The 18,141-nt window shown below is 42.4% G+C and overlaps 1 protein-coding gene across 2 annotated transcripts in view; it reads left to right on the forward strand.

The window, feature by feature from the left end:
• The window catches only part of EDC3 (enhancer of mRNA decapping 3), a 61,980-nt gene that overhangs the window by 22,624 nt on the left and 21,215 nt on the right, over positions 1–18,141 (forward strand). For both annotated transcript variants that reach the window (XM_046008244.1, XM_046008243.1), the window contains exon 4: positions 16,744–17,079. In XM_046008244.1, coding sequence (XP_045864200.1) covers positions 16,744–17,079 — 336 coding nt within the window. The remainder of the gene's footprint in view (positions 1–16,743; positions 17,080–18,141) is intronic.

Here is an 18,141-nt window from a genome sequence, read left to right on the forward strand (position 1 = left end):
AAAAGCCAGTGACCTGCCTGGAGTTCACATAGACAAAAGTCATTATTAACTTCAATCTGGTAACTGATGGAAGTAGTGATGTTTGAGTTGAGCATGTGGCTGTTCCAGGGCTTTTTTTTTTTTTTTTTTTTGACAGAGAGAAATCACAACTAGGCAGAGAGGCAGGCAGAGAGAGAGGAGGAAGCAGGCTCCCCGTGGAGCAGAGAGCCCGATGTGGGGCTCGATCCCAGGACCCTGAGATCATGACCTGAGCCGAAGACAGAGGCTTTAACCCACTAAGCCACCCAGGCGCCCCTGTTCCAGGGCATTTTTGAATAACTTGTGATTTGACTTCCATCCTCAAGAAGACAGGAAGCGGGGCGCCTGAGTGGCTCAGTGGGTTGAGCCTCTGCCTTCGGCTCGGGTCATGGTCTCAGAGTCCTGGGATCGAGCCCCACATTGGGTTCTCTGCTCAGCGGGGAGCCTGCTTCCCCCTGTCTCTCTGCCTGCCTCTCTGCCTACTTGTGATCCCTCTCTCTCTCTGTCAAATAAATAAATAATCTTAAAAAAAAAAAGACAGGAAGGGATTGGCCTATGCCACTCTGTGATCAGATAGTTTCTAACAGATTACAGTTTTAAATTTGCTGTATTCCCTGTCCTTACTGACACATCAAGGAGGAAATGCATAGGTGTATTGATTGCCCAGTTTTGTTTGGCACTAACAAATTGTTGAATGCCATTTAATCACTAGGGAACCATAGGTAATTCACTAGAATGTGGTTTGCTCTTTAGCATATTCAGTTATGTTACATGCAAGGTTATAAAAAGTGAAGTATGGGGCACCTGGGTGGCTCAGTCCTTAAGTGTCTGTCTGCCTTCGGCTCGGGTCATGATCCCGGGGTCCTGGGATCGAGCCCCGCATCGGGCTCTCTGCTTGGCAGGAAGCCTGCTTCTCCCTCTCCCACTCCCCCTGCTTGTGTTCCCTTTCTTGCTTTGTCTCTCTCTGTCAAATAAATAAAATCTTAAAAAAAAAAAAAAAAAGTGAAGTATAACATTCACCAAAATCTGTATGGCATCTGTCTTAGGGACCAACAGTTTCAAGTTTTGAAGATGCCTTGATTTTGTGAATAAGCTATTGAAATTTTGGAAATTAAGGGGCGCCTTGGTGGCTCAGTGGGTTAAAACCTCTGCCTTTGGTTCAGGTCATGATCCCAGGGTACTGGGGATCGAGCCCCACATCAGGCTCTCTGCTCAGTGGGGAGCCTGCTTCTCTTCCTCTTTCTCTGCCTGCCTCTCTGCCTACTTGTGATCTTTGTGTCAAATAAATAAAAATCTTAAAAAACATTTTTGGAAATTAAAAAAAAATATTCCTGGACATTTTCCTTCATTGCTTAGGTAACTGTCTGAATCGGGGCACCTAGGTGGCTCAGTCAGTTAAGTGTCTGCAGTTGGCCCAGGTCATGATCCTGGAGTCCTAGAATCAAGCTCCGCATTGGGCTCCCCACCCAGTGGGGAATCTGCCTCTCCTTTTCCCCTTCCCCGCTGCTTGTGCATGTGCTCTCTCGCTCTCTCAAATGAATATAATCTTAAAAAAAAAAAAAAACTGTCTAAATTGACAATAATTGAAAACTTGAGAGTGAAATTGAATTGTTACTTTGGTATCCTTGGAAAAAACTGTAGAATGCTTGGATAGAAAATTTGTTCTTGGGGTGCCTGGGTGGCTCAGTGGGTTAAGCCACTGCCTTCGGCTCAGGTCATGATCTCAGGGTCCTGGGATCGAGCCCCACATCGGGCTCTCTGCTCAGCAGGAAGCCTGCTTCCTCCTCTCTCTCTCTCTGCCTGCCTCTCTGCCTACTTGTGATCTCTCTCTGTGTGTCAAATAAAGAAATAAAATCTTAAAAAAAAAAAAGAAAAGAAAATTTGTTCTTTCCATTTCAACTTTAACCCTCACGACTTTGCTTTACTCTCCCTTTCTAATTTTTAAAAAACATTTATTTGTTTATTTATATTTTAGAGAGTGAACTTGCACATGCCTGTGTATGCAGGATGAGAGGAAGGAGGAGCCAGAGGGAGAGGGAGAGAATCTTTTTTTTTTTTTTATAATTTTATTTTTTTTAAAGTTCCAAGATTAATTGTTTATGTACCACACCTAGTGCTCCATGCAGTACTTGCCCTCCATAATACCCACCACCAGGCTCACCCAACTGCCCACCCCTTCCCCTACAAAACCCTCAGTTTGTTTCTCAGAGTCCACAGTCTCTCATGGTTCGTCTGAGAGGGACAGAATCTTAAGCAGGCTTCATGCCCAGAATTGGGACTCTGAGATCATGACCTGACCTGAACAGAAACCAAGAGGTGGGTACTCAACTGACTGAGTCACCTAGGTGCCCCTATCTCATTTTAAAAAGCTCTTTTTCTTTACCAAAAACATGGACTTGTTTGTTTAAAGTTCAAATATTCAAGCAGTTTATAGTCTCATGTGCTTGGAGACAACCTTCATTAGCAATTTTTTCCTAAATATTTTTTCCTCCTGTTATTAACATCTTACATTACTGAGGTAGATTTGTTATAATTAATGAACCAATGTTGATATATTATTAGTAATTAAAATCAGTATTTCATTCTCATTACCTGTTCTCATTATAGACTTCTGTCCTGCACACCACTTTACATTTAGTAGTCAATCTTCTCTTGCCTCTGACGGTTTCTCGGACTCTGATTGGTTTTGGTGACCTAGACTATTTTGATGAGTACTGGTCAGGTTTTTTGTAGAATATCCCTCCATTGGTATTTGATGTTTTTCTCATGATTAGATTGGGTTATGTGTTTGGGGGAGGAAGACCAAGGTGATAAGTTATTCTCATCATATCGTATTAAGGGCATGTGATAGCAATATGGTTTATGACTTGATGTTGACCTTGGTATCTGGGCTGTGGGAATGTGTGTGTCAAATTTCTCCTCTGTGAGGTTTTCCCACCCCCTTTCATATTGGAAGGACGTCTGTGTGTGCAGTCCAAACCTAAGGAGTGGAAAGATATGCAGCATATCTGCATAAATTATTCGGAATTCTTCTACATCAGAGATTTGTCTCTTCTCCCCTGTTTACTCAGTTATTTATTTTTTATCAGTAAGGACTCGTAGTTATCTTCTACCTTGGGTTATAATTCATCACTGCTTTATTTTAGTGCTCAAATTGTTTCTGTTTTCGCAACTGGTAGCTGTTTTAGTTAGCTCCTGTGTTCCGTTGACATTCCCCCATTCTTGTGGGGGGGGGTTCCCCTACTACTTCTCTACTTTCTGGCAGTACAAGATGCTCTATCCAGGTTTATCTTCTTTATTTCCTACCCTACCCTAGAATCAACCATGTCTCCAGGGAGCCCTGTTTCTTTTATTGGAGAATGGTATTATAAGCCACTATCTGGGTGCTAGATGTGCTCATTGCTACTGGGTGTTGCCTTTTGGCTGACAGAGCAAGGAAATAGGTATCTGTATACATGTATAGACGTGTATGTATTATTATTTTCTATATGCTTTCTGTACTATATTAAGCTAAATGTGAGTTCATATGGTTGTGTCCAACTCTAATTCATTACCATGTTGCATCATTCTAGCTGCCTCCTTTTTTTAATGTGTAACTTCTCACTCTAACAATGAGAGATCTGTCTCCTACTATCTGCCATCCATTGGCTTAAATGGTTCCATTCTGCATGGATATAGCACTATGAGAGTTAACAACCTGCACCCACACTCCCTTCATTGACTTTTTTTGTACATTTGTAGCAGATTGTTTTGTCCCCTTCTGCCGTCTGTCTTGGGATCCTCCCACCTCCTCAATGGTATTTTAAAAATTTGCATACACTAAGGCTAATTCTTTTTTAAAGATTTTATTTATTTGAGAGGGAAAGTGAGAGAGAAAGAGAGCATGAGCTGGGGGAGGAGGAGAGGGAGAAGCAGACTCTGCACTGAGTAGGGAGCCTGAGGCAGGGATTGCGCTTAACTAGCTGAGCCACCCAGGTGTCCCATGGGCGTATTCTTTGTGCTCTTAAGTTCTTTGGGTTTTAACAAATATAGTGCCTTGTATCCATCATTACAGTATTGTACAGGATCCCTGTTTCACCATTTCAGTCGTTCCCCTTTATCCTCCACGACCTCTCCCCCACCTCAGCAACCGCTGATCCTTTCACCATTTCTCCAGTTTTGCCTTTTCCAGAATATCACATAATTAAAATCATGCAGTATGTAGCTTTTTGAGACAGGCTTCTTTCACTTAGTGTGTGTTTAAGATTCATTCATGTTTTTCTGTGGCTGGATAGCTCATTTCCTTTTATTGCTGAACAATATTCCACTGTATGGATGTGTCAAAGTTTGCCTATCCATTTATCTATCAAAGGGCATCTTAGTTGCTTCCAGCTTTTGGTGATTATGAATAAAACTGCTATAAACATTTGTTGTGTGGGTTTTGTGTGGACTTAAGTTTTCAGATCAGTTGTGTAAATACCTAGGAGTGTGATTGCTGGATGTTACGGGAAGACTGTCTTTCTAATTTTTCCCCCCTTACCAACAATTATACCAACTCTCTTGAAAGAGTGCAGTTAAGTTCAAAACAAATAATTTATTTGATCTTTACTACGTCACTGGTAAAAAAGTGGGGTCACTCTCAAAAAACATTCCCTGGTAGATGTTTCTTCTGCTTTTGCTGGTTGGTGTTCAAATGCACATAAATAAGGTAAAGAGGTTATTCATTAAACATTAAACATTAAAAATGTTATTCTAATTCAGAGAACTTCTTTTGAATCCAGGTTAGTGTGGAAAATGTCTGTGGCCTGGGAATCTGATGATGAGATGTGGCTCAGAATTGGTTTGTGTTGGAAGGTAGAGTTGCCTTTATTTGTTCAGTGAACCCTGAGTTCACTTAGTAGACTGGTCTGCCAGAAACTTTGCATTTTATGTGGCATTTTAAGGATTCCAAGAAAATAGAGTGGTTTTTTCCCACTGTAGTTGTAATGTAGATTATCAGTGTTTTTCTCATCAATGAATGAAAAAATGGAAGTTAAGTATTTTTCTCATTAGAGATATGTAAGTAGAATTTTCTTTGGTGTATGTGCGTTGATACTGAGACTAGTAGATTGATAAAGGATAGGAATATAATAATCTCTCTAGTTTTTAGTGTTCTTTCAAGGTTAGTGATGAGCTGTAGAGGATTTGTTGGTTCTGGTTACCTAATCCAACATTGATGAGAGATTTAGCACAAGCAGATTTTAATCTCTTCTTTAGGTTGTGTGGATATGTGGAGTGGTTATGGAGGGTAGTTCCTGTGACCTTGGCCATTGAACTGACCACTGAGAATATTTGTCATGTGGCTGAATGGAACATGAGTGCTGAGGAGTAGAGGCAAAACCATTTGAGACCAGCTAAGGATACAGGTCTGTGTATAGTGTGTTCAGTGTAACAGGGACCGCACCATCTGAGGTTAGAAAGTTTTTATGGTCCTCCTGAGGTCCTATTGTGAGTTAACCTCCTTGGTGTGCTTCATCCAACAGGCTTGAAAACCCTGGTGCTGCTGCTGGAGCCCAGGAAGTTGACTGATTACTAAGGCCTGGAATTTGGGGAGTTGAAAAGAAGGCCCCAGATGCTCTCAGTCACTTCCTCGTGAAGCCTGTTGAGTCTGACATTAAAACATTTGCAGTTTGACCTTCATGTGCCCTTTAGCGTGCTAACTGCAGGACAAAGTTCCCCTTCACAATATGTGTGTGACAAAAACCAATAAATAAGTGGCTGTGAGGGTTACACAACAATGGGTTTGTTGTTAAGTTATCCTGGCCAAAGGGCTTTTGTGCCAGAGGCTGGCAGCAAAATGGCACAGGAAGGCGGCCAGCCTCTAGTCTTAACACATATTTGGCCCTTATAATTGAAAGGTAAAGAAATCTGCAAAGCACTGTTTATCTTTTCCAAGGGAAGTGCTTTTCTCTCTTAGTGGCCAGAGGCCATTTTAAATACAGAGCCAAGACCTTTGGGCTGAGTAACCCAAGTATTGAGACCACTTATTCACCCAGGACTTCCCAATATTTGTATTCACTGTGAGCAAAAGGAAGAATAGGAAGACAACTAAGCATATTGGCCTGCCTTTCGTTTACTTTATTTTGTCTTCTCTTTTTCTTGCTGACCTATGATGTCGGTATTTCCTCTTGGAGGTTTTTTTCCACTGTCTACTTTCTGGACAGTATTTGGAACATAGCTGGTCCTTAGTGTATATTTGTCAAACGAGTGAATGTAAAGTCTGTCTTTAGACAGAGCATAAGGAAAAACACCTGATACTTTAAAGGCACAACTCTGGTTTGGTTGGAAGTGGTGTTTGTAGAGTCTTTAAGCTGAGCCAAAAATGGCTTCCCATTTTGCTGCTTTTACCCTGTCTTCTCTTTTTTTTTTTTTTTTTTTTAAAGATTTTATTTATTAATTTTGACAGAGAGAGACCACAAGTAGGCAGAGAGGCAGGCAGAGAGAGTGAGAGGGAAGCAGGCTCCCTTCAGTGCAGAGAGCCCGACGTGGGACTCGATCCCAGGACCCTGAGATCATGACCTGAGCCGAAGGCAGCGGCTTAAACCACTGAGCCACCCAGGCGCCCTACCCTGTCTTCTCTTAAATTGATTAATTACTTATCTTCATCTGTTGTGATAGATCTGGGATAGTTCATTGTCACTTCCTAGTGGGCACAGCTGAACTCCTTTCCTCTGAAGCCCCTGCCTTATGCTCCCTCTTGTATTACTGTTGACAATTTCATCTTCCTATCTTTTTCAGTCACGCACAGTTTTGATAGATCCCTTTCTTTCCCATAGTTAATCTCAAGATGGCTTTTCTTTTGTGACTTCTTTAGACTCCTAACTTTTGTTGTTTTGGGGGGTTGTTTTTTGGTTTGTGTTTGTGTGTGTGTTTTTTTTTGTGTGTGTGTTTTTAAAGATTTTATTTATTCATTTGACAGAGAGAGAGATCACAAGTAGGCAGAGAGGCAGGCAGAGAGAGAGGAGGAAGCAGGCTCCCCGCGGAGCAGAGAGCCCAATGCGGGGCTCGATCCCAGGACCCCGAGACCATGACCCGAGCCGAAGGCAGCGGCCCAATCCACTGAGCCACCCAGGCGCCTGATACAGCTGTCAGATTTGTGTGTTTATGGTGGGCTAGGCATAGAATTGGGTGAAGGTCTGAATGACATGGTTCTGCCCTCTGCTGGCTTACGGTGTCCTTGGGGAGTTAGAGTAAGAACACAGATAACTGCAGAACAAAGTAGGTGGTATAAGGCAAGTGCCAGCTGAACGGCACCGGCACCGCTGCAGGCAGTCCAGTGGGGATGATCTTTCAGCTGCAGTAATCAGGGTGGTGTGTTTGGGCTGAGTCTGTAACAATACGAGTGAGAAATAGCTTAAAAACTCAGCAGTAGGGGGTGCCTGGGTGGCTCAGTGGGTGAAGCCGCTGCCTTCTGCTCAGGTCATGATCTCAGGGTCCTGGGATCGAGTCCTGCATCGGGCTCTCAGCTGGGCAGGGAGCTTGCTTCCCTCTCTCTCTCTCTGCCTCTCTGCCTACTTGTGATCTCTCTCTCTCTCTCTCTCGCTGTAAAATAAATAAAACAAACAAAAAACTCAGCAGTAGGTATGGTGTAGATCAATAGGGTATAACCTATAAAAAATCATATAAAAAGATATTTGGAGGGGCGCCTGGGTGGCTCAGTGGGTTAAAGCCTCTGCCTTTCGCTCAGGTCATGATCCCAGGGTCCTGGGATCGAGCCCTGCATCGGGCTCTCTGCTTGGCGGGGAGCCTGCTTCCTCCTCTCTCTCTCTCTGCCTGCCTCTCTCCCTACTTGTGATCTCTGTCTGTCAAATAAATAAATAAAATCTTAAAAAAAAAAAAAAGATATTTGGAGAAATCTTTCATGAAACAGAACTCAGCAGGGAGCCTGCTTCCCTCTCTCTCTGCCTGCCTGTCTACTTGTGATCTCTCTGTCAAATAAATAAATAAAATCTTAGAAAAAAAAAGATGGATGCATATTTTTGACTAAAAGGAAACGTCAAAATTTTAAGTGAGTATCTGGAATTTTCTATATATTTATGCATTACCATGAACATTTGTTTTGTTTTTTTTTTAAGATTTTATTTATTTATTTGACAGACAGAGATCACAAGCAGGAAGAGAGGCAGGCAGAGAGAGAGGAAGGGAAGCAGGCTCCCCGCCGAGCAGAGAGCCCGACGTGACGTGGGTCTCATCTCGATCCCGGGACCCTGAGACCATGACCTGAGCCTAAGGCAGAGGCTTTAACCCACTGAGCCACCCAGGCGCCCCACCATGAACATTTGTTAACAAAAAGTTATTTTTTTAAAAAAAATTTTAAAAGGATTTTATTTATTTATTTGACAGAGAGATCACAAGTAGGCAGAGAGGCAGGCAGAGAGACAGGGGGAAGCAGGTTTCCCGCTGAGCAGAGAGCCCGACGTGACGTGGGTCTCATCTCCATCCCGGGACCCTGAGACCATGACCTGAGCCGAAGGCAGAGGCTTACCCATTGAGCCACCCGGGCGCCCCCAAAAAGTTATTTTTATTTTATTTTTTTATTTTTATTTTTATTTTTTTTTAAATATTTTATTTATTTATTTGACAGAGATCACAAGTAGGCAGAGAGGCAGGCAGAGAGAGAGGAGGAAGCAGGCTCCCCGCGGAGCAGAGAGCCCGATGTGGGGCTCGATCCCAGGACCCTGGGATCATGACCCGAGCTGAAGGCAGAGGCTTTAACCCACTGAGCCACCCAGGTGCCCCTAAAAAGTTATTTATTTATTTATTTATTATTTTTTTAAAGATTTTATTTATTTATTTGACAGAGAGAGAGATCACAAGTAGGCAGAGAGGCAGGCAGAGAGAGAGGAGGAAGCAGGCTCCCCGCGGAGCAGAGAGCCCGATGCGGGGCTCGATCCCAGGACCCTGAGATCGTGACCCGAGCTGAAGGCAGCGGCTTAATCCACTGAGCCACCCAGGCGCCCCTAAAAAGTTATTTTTAAAAAAGGAATGCTTATTTCCTATTCCTTTTGAATTCCTTTTTAGCCTTGTGCTATACTGAAGAAGTTTTTTGCCTTTACCTTATGTGCTCATTTCCTAGATGTGATCGTCTTTTCATTCTTTTAATTTTGCCTGGGTCTATCAGAGTTTTATGGTTTCCCTACTTGTTTCCACAAATTGGAATTTGGAATCTGACAGCTCAGAGTTCAAAACCCAACTCAGACATTTATTAGCCCTATCAGTTTGGAGCATCCTTAGTTTCTTCATTTGTAGAATGCTGATTTTAATTGGGTTGTTTGGAAGGCAGACTGTGAAAATGTGTCTATCAAAGCCTAAGATGGTGCCAGGTACATAGGCTCTGCAAGATGACAAGTGGAGTGAGTCCTTAGTGTCTTCCTCTGCTCTTGGTTAGTAAATGGAGACAGTAATAACCATCTTAACTATTTTCTCGCCTTTCTAATGCCTTAATGATACTTTAAAGTGTAATTATGAAGTCATCTTTGGGAAAAAACTCGTGGTAAATGTTCATGTACAAGTGGATTATATCAGGGTGCTCTGATTTAGTAATAGAAACCCTACTTCTTGGCTCAGATAACAGAAATTATGTCATAGGTGAAGTCCAGAGTTGGGATGTTTCCGGGGATAGTACAATTAGGCCTTCAGTCTTGTCTCTCTGAAGCACTCCTCTGTGTGTTGGCTTTGTCCTCAGACTGAAACTAGCTGGGTCCAGTAGTTCTGTGTGTCTCATCTAGATTCTTTAGAAGGAGAGAAGCCACTGTCTCTTCCAGGGTATCCTCTTTAGCAGGGCTTCTTAACCTCAGTACTCTGGATATTTTGGGCCAGATAATTGTTGTTGTGGGAGACTGTCCTGTGCATTTGTTGAATGTTTAGCAGCATCCGTGGACTCTACCTTCTAGATGCCGGGAGCACTCCCCAATCACCACCAGTTGTCATAACCAAAAATGTCTCCAGACATTGTCAGATATCCCATGGGGGTAATATTGCCCCTGATTGAGAATCAGAAGTTCTTTAGGAGTGAGAAAACCTTTATCGGAAACTGCTGGGATGCCTGGGTGGCTCAGTCAGTGAAGTGTTTGCGTTCGGCTCAGGTCATGATCGCAGGGTCCTGGGACCTAGCACCCCATCGGGCTCCCTGCTCAGCGGGGAGTCTGCTTCTCCCTTCCCACTGCTTGTGCGCTTGCTCTCTCTCTGACATAATAAGTAAAATCTTAAAAAAAAAAAGACAAAACAAAAAACCTGCTGCAAGAGCTACCCTTTGCCCTTCCCCCAATCCTGTCTACTTGACGAGTATTCTTCTCATGCCCATGCTTAAATCAGTTGTTGGCATGAGCACCACATGATTGATTCAGAAACTAATCCATTCCTTCACCTGAGAGGAGGGCATTGTATCTATCTGAACAAAAATGGGTTTTGTTCTGAAGGTAAAGAGGTATGGATGTTGGGTAGGCAACAGCAGAGTCTGCTTACAGGGCAAAACTCTAAAATTGCTTATCTGTGGCAAGGGCCTACTGAAAGTACATGGTGGAAGATGTAACAGTTTGATGGTCGGGTTTGTAGAAGTGATTGGGGGTGATCGTGAAGGGGTTGAGAGTAACAGGAGAGGACCGGGGTCACATTATATTGTTCACCATTGACTCTCTGGCACTTAGCACAGATGCTGGTGGACAGCAGATGCTGGTGGACAGCAGATGCTTAATGAACATTTTTGAACAAATACAGAAAAATGCTTATCAGAATTTCCTCCTGAGTGAAATTTGGGCCCCCCCATTAATTAATTAATTAATTAATTTGACAGACTGCAAGAGAGGGAACACAAGCAGGGAGAGTGGGAGAGGGAGAAACAGGCTTCCCACTGAGCAGGGAGCCCAATGCAGGGCTCAATCCTAGGATCCTGGGATCGTGACCTGAGCTGAAGGCAGATGCTTAATGACCGAGCCACCCAGGTGCCCCGTGAAATGTGTTTTGGATTCAGTAAGCAGTGGTATGATTGTAGGTGCAGTTCGCTGAAATGAAGATACTCATGGAGACCCCCCCATTTGTGTCTTTCAGATAAACTATATTCAGCTTCAAACAAATTACTCTTTGGCCTGTATAGTGCCTTAAAATAAGCATGAAGTGGGGGCATCTGGGTGGCTCAGTTGGTTAAGTAGCTGCTTTGGGCTCATCAGGTCATGATTCCAGGGTCCTGAGATCGAGCCCGCATCAGGGTCCCTGCTCAGCAGAGAGCCTGCTTCTCCTTCTCCCTCTGCCTGCTGCTCTGCCTACTTGTGCTCTTTCTCTGTCAAATAAATAAAATCTTAAAAAAAAATAAGCATGAAATATTTGACTCATAATATTATTTCATTAGGTTTCTTGTACTTCCTCTTTTAAAACTGAACATTCCTGTGACATTGACAACTCTTAAGTGGCTCATCAATTTATTTTTTTCTGTCATACATGCATACTATATGTATATATCAGATACAAGACACAAAAGGACAAATTAAAAACTAGATAAACACGGAGTAAACCTTTACAGTGATACTGGTTTAAATTTGGCTCAATGGTTCAAAATGTTTTGCTTATTAAAAAATTAATAGTTAGAACAGTGAATAACTGTGAGTCATTGACTTTTTGGGGGGTGATGGGAGGTGGTGGATAGGTTTATTACAGTGATTACAGGCATGGTATAGCAAGTGTTTGAATATGTCCAAACTTTTAAAGTTGTATACATAAAGTATGTACAGGTTTTTGTATACTGATTATACTTCGGTAAAGCTGTAAAAATAAAAATCAGTGCTGCACTTCTGAGCAGCTCAAGCCTGGCTGCATCTTTTCTTGGTTCCCAGGGATGAATCCAGAGCCGCAGTAGACTCTGACTTTGTGTTTCTTTAGTATTTTCCCCTTTGACTAATTTTGTGTATTTCTTCACTTTTGGTTTGTTTATAGCTAAGCCGTCCCCCCTCATTGGTAGCAACGGTGATTAGGGGTTTGCCTTTATGGTTTGATCACTTGACCTCTGTTAGGGGATTGTTTTTAGATACCTACTTTGTCAAATTAGAGACTGTTAACAGAGAATTAGGTTAGTCTTTTAATGTTTTCTATTTGTCTATTTGTCTACTTTGAGTTCCAGTCAATTAAGACTTCCATCCACACTGGGAGAAGATGGGCTCTTTAACCTCTAGACTGGTCTGTGTGTGTTTACTCTTGGCCCATGTCTGAGACTTTAGAATTGGAGCTGTAAGTGCTATTTCTCTGTATGTATGTCTGTCTGTAATTCAGAAAGTTCTTTACTTTTACAAATTAAAAAGGATTAAATAACAATTTTTAAGTAATATTTTATTAATGGTTCAGAACTTTTTTGCTCATTAAACATTAACATTTGGTTAGAAGAGTAATTAGCTGTGAGTCATTAATTTTTTAGATCTTGATATACCACTAAAGAAAATAGTAACCATGCTAGTTATTTCAGACGAGATTTAATAGAATTGGTTAAGTAGGTTTCAGAAGACCAAAGAAGCAAAAGGAGACATTGAGGGAGAGGAAGCCGGGAAGAGGTTGCTGTTGTCAGAACGTGGACATTCAGAGAACAGGCTTCCCAGAGCCACTGGTGGTTCTTCCAGGGAGTTGCAGTGAAGCTTGTTCTGTCTACACCAGTCAGAAAGAAAAACTGGAGACTGGAACCAGCTGGCAGGGCAGTGCTGGTGCAGATAGCAAGCAAACAAGGAGGAAGTCCCTTCTCATTCCTCCTTCCATTCTCTCCAGGTAACTACTGCTGGTAGTGGAAGCTAACCGGCAGCCAGCTAAGGAAAGAAAACTGTAGTTTTAGAGTTCCAGCCTGGCACTGTGAAGATTGAGTGTAGAGTTGAAAGACAGTAGTTTAGGGGTCACTTGGATGGCTCAGTCAGTTAGGTTTCCAACTCTTGATTGGGGCTCTCAGGTCATGCTCTCAGGGTGGAGCACCCCACATTGAGCTCTGCATTCAGCTGAGAGTCTGATTGTCCCTCTCCCCGTTCCTCCCCCAGCCTGTGCTCATGCACTGTCTTTCAAATAAAATCTTAACAAAAGACAGTAGTTCAGTGACACACTTACTGTTATTATTCTTACTAATTATTATTATTGAAACAGAGGTTCAAAGAACTGATCCTGGGCTCAGTTAATTAAAAAATTTAAAATTTGATGCCTGAAAAGTCATTAGCTGAAAAAAAGAAACTTATAGTAACCAAAAAGAATACCTCAGAGAGGCATGATGGAGAGCAGGGTGAGCGAACTTCTGTTAAAGGTCAGATGTTAAACACTTTAGGCTTTGCAGGTCATAGGTCTCTGTCTTAAGTACTTTTTGTTGCTTTTGTAGCACAGAGGTAGCCTTAGACAATATGTAAACAAACATGTATGGCTGTTCCAGTAAAACTTACTTACAGAAGCAGACGTGGACTGGATTTGGCAGAGTCCAAATAGTTCGTAGACTCTTGATGTACAATATACACTTACTGTGAGGTTGGTCAGTGATAGGCCGTATGCATTCACGTTTGGAATAACCTTAATACTTTTTTTTTTAACTTTTTTTAAAAATTTATTTATTTTTTCAGCGTAACAGTATTCATTGTTTGCACAACACCCAGTGCTCCATGCAAAACGTGCCCTCCCTATTACCCACCACCTGTTCCCCCAACCTCCCACCCCGACCCTTCAAAACCCTCAGGTTGTTTTTCAGAGTCCATAGTCTCTTATGGTTCGCCTCCCTTTCCAATTTTTTTTTTTATAAACATATAATGTATTTTTATCCCCAGGGGTACAGGTCTGTGAATCGCCAGGTTTACACACTCCACAGCACTCACGATAGCACATACCCTCCCCTGGAATAACCTTAATACTTTTTAATTTGGGAGACCATCTTCTTTAGAGCTGATGAATTTTCTATGAACTTCATCCTAGCTAAAGAACGCCTGTAAGAGGAATAGGGGAAGTGCTAGCTCTGCCATGTACAAGTTCAGTTGTGATTGCATTATTAGTATTATTTTAATAACATTGTTTCTTTATAGGAATCTTTTTAAGCTGCTTATTTTATTATGCTCTAGTAGCTACAAATTAATACAGTTGCACAACAGTGTGCATGTGCTTACTGCTGCTGGGCTTCTTGTTATGTATGTTTTACCATGATGGAAAAGAATTGATGTTACGTCCACGTGCAAGGATGTCACTCTTTCCTCTGATACCTTGAATACTGGCAGTGATCAGCTGGCATGAAACCTCATAAGGGTGCCAGTTCTGTCCATACATTAAATTCATAAATCTTAATTTTCCTACTCTTTTTAGTTAAAAACTAAAGAGAAGTCAGTGTCTTTTCCCTGCATCCCAGTGGATCATCTTTTGCACTCATGAGTTTGCACACACCCACTAGAGAGAGACCACTGGGCTAGAGACTGTTTTCTAATAAGATGCCTTGATTTCATATTGAGGCAGAACACATTCGGCCTACACACTGGGCTTTTTTTCTGGTTGTTCCCCTCCCTGCTTATATTGCTGATGGTTTTATCCTGACCTATGTTTTCCTGCCTGTTCTCCCATTCCTAATTCAGTTCTGCTTTCTCATCCACATTTCTATGATACTTGATATAAAGTTATAGTATAATTCTTACCACGTAGTATTTCAGTTACTAGCTGATATAGCTCTCCTTCCTTTTTGAGTAGCATGTCTTGGTTTATACAGCATATTCCTAGCACCTAGCTGTGGTACACAGCATGCTTTCATTAAATGTTTTTGTCAGATTTTTGGAACTAGAACTTAACCCAGATTTTGACAAGCTTGTCATTGTTTATAATTCAGGCTGTTTCTGGCAGATCAGCTAGATTTTCCTCTACTTTATAATTTTGGCCAGCCTTAGTTTTTCTCAGAGGTCTAAATCTCATCTTCTAGCTCAGCCCTTTTCCATACCAATATTTGACATTAGGAAGACTTGGATGCGAGTTCTATTTACATGATACACATTTTTCTGTTTTACTTTCTTTCTTTCTTCCTTTCTTTTCTTTTTTTTTTTTAAAGATTTATTTATTTGATAGACAGAGATCACAAGTAAGCAGAGAAGCAGGCAGAGAGAGAGGAAGAAGCAGGCTCCCTGCTAAGCAGAGAGCCTAATGTGGGGCTCGATCCCAGGACCCCAGCTGGGATCATAACCCAAGCTGAAGGCAGAGGCTTTAACCCACTGAGCCACCCAGGTGCCCTCTTTTTTTTTTTTTTTTTTTTTTTTTAAGATTTTATTTATTTGACAGAGCACAAGCAGCGGGAACAGCAGGCAGAGGGAGAAGCAGACTCCCTGCCTGAGCAGAGAGCCCAATGCAGGACTCGATCCCAGCACCCTGGGATCCTGACCTGAGCCAAAGGCAGATGCTTAACCAGCTAAGCCACCCAGGTGCCCAGTACACATCTTTCAGAATAGTTATTGTAATTAATTTTGTCAGTGTTGATGAATTTGTTAAATATTTATTGACTGCTCACTGTGTGCTAGGAACTGTGCTGGGGATACAACAATGAGTATTTTACATACAAGGAGATTGAAAGGTTGAATGACAGCTGTAAGATAATGTGGTAATGGGAACTGCAGCTGGATCCTAGGTCTCCTGGCTGGTCTATAGGGCAGAAGGGAGTTGCTGTGAGAAGCTACTATAGTGTAGTTGGAATGATACAAGTGTGGGGGTGAGGGGGTTTTGCTCGTGATCATTCTAACTTTAATAATTGAGGAGCTCACTCTTTCAAAAGGAAGCACATTACATTTATTTAAACCATATTGGAGGTTCCATTTGGCCTACCAATAACCTGGTCTACACTTTCAGGGTGGTCGTATTGGGTCAGAGCATAAACTCAGTTCAGGGTTCTCTGGGAATGGATGGTTTGTAGAGTTCTGTGGGGTGTTCTGTCTTGGCTGCCAGAAGACTCGTTAACTGATGTGTGGTGGCCATGTGGAGGGTAGCTGTTTTTGGTGCTCGTGTGCATCTTGGTGTGGTCACAACAGAATCAGGTCAGTGTGGTCCTCGTCATATTTGATGGTTCAGAAATTGCTTTACCGACAAGTTTTAAGTTCTAAGAAGAGAGATCACATGAACTAAGAGATCTAAAAACAGATTTATAAATCAAAATACCAACTTACAGTGATAGATGTATGCTTGGCTCAAGATCTGGAATCTCTTTAAACCAGAGATTCTCTCCGGCTGGTGCCAGGCTAAGATCAAATTAAAAATCAGAAAGTTGCTTGCTTGGTAAGCAGAGAATTAGGAGTCAGTTGAGTATTCTCTTCCTTTGAGCTTCAGGTTATGAGGAGTTGGCCTTATTTTACAGAGACGGGGTGGGTATTTCTCTATTCACTGCTGCTGGACAGTCAAGATCAAACCATCCAGACCTGTGGGAAGCTGCTGTATTCTTGCCCTTCCACTTTTTTGTTATTCAGTTGCCAAAAAAGCCTCTGTCATTACTAATTTCCTTATGAAGGATAGAACTGGTAAGACTTCAGGAGTTGTACTTATTTTATCTTCACTGCTACTTGGTTAATATATGAAATCTATTATCCCATGAGATTTGTGGTAGTTTGTGCTACTTAATAATGATCTAGGAATAGCCTACCTTTCCCATCTTCACTTTGATTCCTTTAACACTCTCCATAAAAGACTAATGTATTTTCCATTTCTACTGAGTGCTTCCTGTGGGCACATTTACCTTAGTTCCTGTCTTTTCTCTAGGGTCATCTAGTAGCAGACACCCAAATCAGGCAACTCCAAAGAAAAGTGGCTTAAAGAATGGCCAAATGAAGAATAAAGATGACGAGTGCTTTGGGGATGATATCGAAGAGATCCCAGACACAGATTTTGATTTTGAAGGGAATCTGGCCCTTTTTGACAAGGCAGCTGTGTTCGAGGAGATTGATACCTATGAGAGGAGAAGCGGTACCCGTTCCCGGGGCATCCCAAACGAAAGGCCAACTCGGTACCGCCACGATGAGAACATCCTAGAGTCAGAGCCCATTGTCTATCGGCGGATCACGGTGCCCCACAACGTGAGCAAGGAGTTCTGCACGGGTGAGTTGCACCAGCCCATCTCACTGGTTCTCTCTGCTTTCTGTTATGCTTGAAAGGGAATGACCTAAATTCTGAATTGGAGTGTTGCGGTAGGAATTCACTAAACTCACTAAAGTGGCTTTGTGGTTGGCTATTATTATTGTCTCTTGGGAATTGTGGTTACTATGGCATCCTAGCTGCCACGGGGATGTGGGGGTGTGGCGTAGGGGGCTGATTTCATGTCCGTTTATATCCCATATCTGACAGGTTCTGGTCTGCTCGTTATTTAGTGTGTCATGATTAGCAATGAAAGGCAGAGGAGCCATCTGTCTAGAGTCACATAATCAGATCTTTGACTTTTCAGTGTGACTTGCCTGTTATGACCTGTACATTTCACCAGAAGTTTCTAGTTGTTTGTTGGGGTAAAAAACAGAGATGGATGGTTGAAACCACTGGCTAAAATTGGGGTTTCCATAAATTGTTTACTACAGTGTCCTCATCTCCTCCTATCCCTGGTCAGAGAGGGTTTGGCTAGTCCCATTTCTCATGTAACAAAGTAGTAGTGCCTTGGTATTTCCGTCGGCCATTGTATAGGATAGTCTAGTCTATTACCTCAGTGGTTTTTAAGCTTCTTTTTTTAAACATTAGGATCTTTTCTTCAAACATGGCATTAGAGGGGCACCTGGGTGGCTCGGTCAATGAAGCATCTGCCTTGGGCTTAGGTCATGATCCCAGTGTCCTGGGATGGAGCCCCACCTTGGGCTCCCTGCTCAGAGGGGAGTCTCCTTCTCTCTCTGACCCTCCCCCCTCTCATGTGCACTCTTTCTTTCACACTCCCTCTCACTCTGTCTCTCAAATAAATAAAATCTTAAAAAACAAAACCACGCACAAAAAAAGACATGGCATTAGAGGCAGATAAAACCAGCTATGGGGGGTGGCTCAGTGGGTTAAAGCCTCTGCCTTCAGCTCGAGTCATGGTCTCAGGGTCCTGGGATGGAGCCCTACATTGGGCTCTCTGCTCAGCAGGGATCCTGCTTCCCTTTCTCTCTGCCTGCCTCTCTGCCTACTTGTGATCTCTGTCTG

This window comes from Meles meles, chromosome 6 (genome assembly GCF_922984935.1).
Source record: "Meles meles chromosome 6, mMelMel3.1 paternal haplotype, whole genome shotgun sequence".
NCBI lineage: Eukaryota > Metazoa > Chordata > Mammalia > Carnivora > Mustelidae > Meles > Meles meles.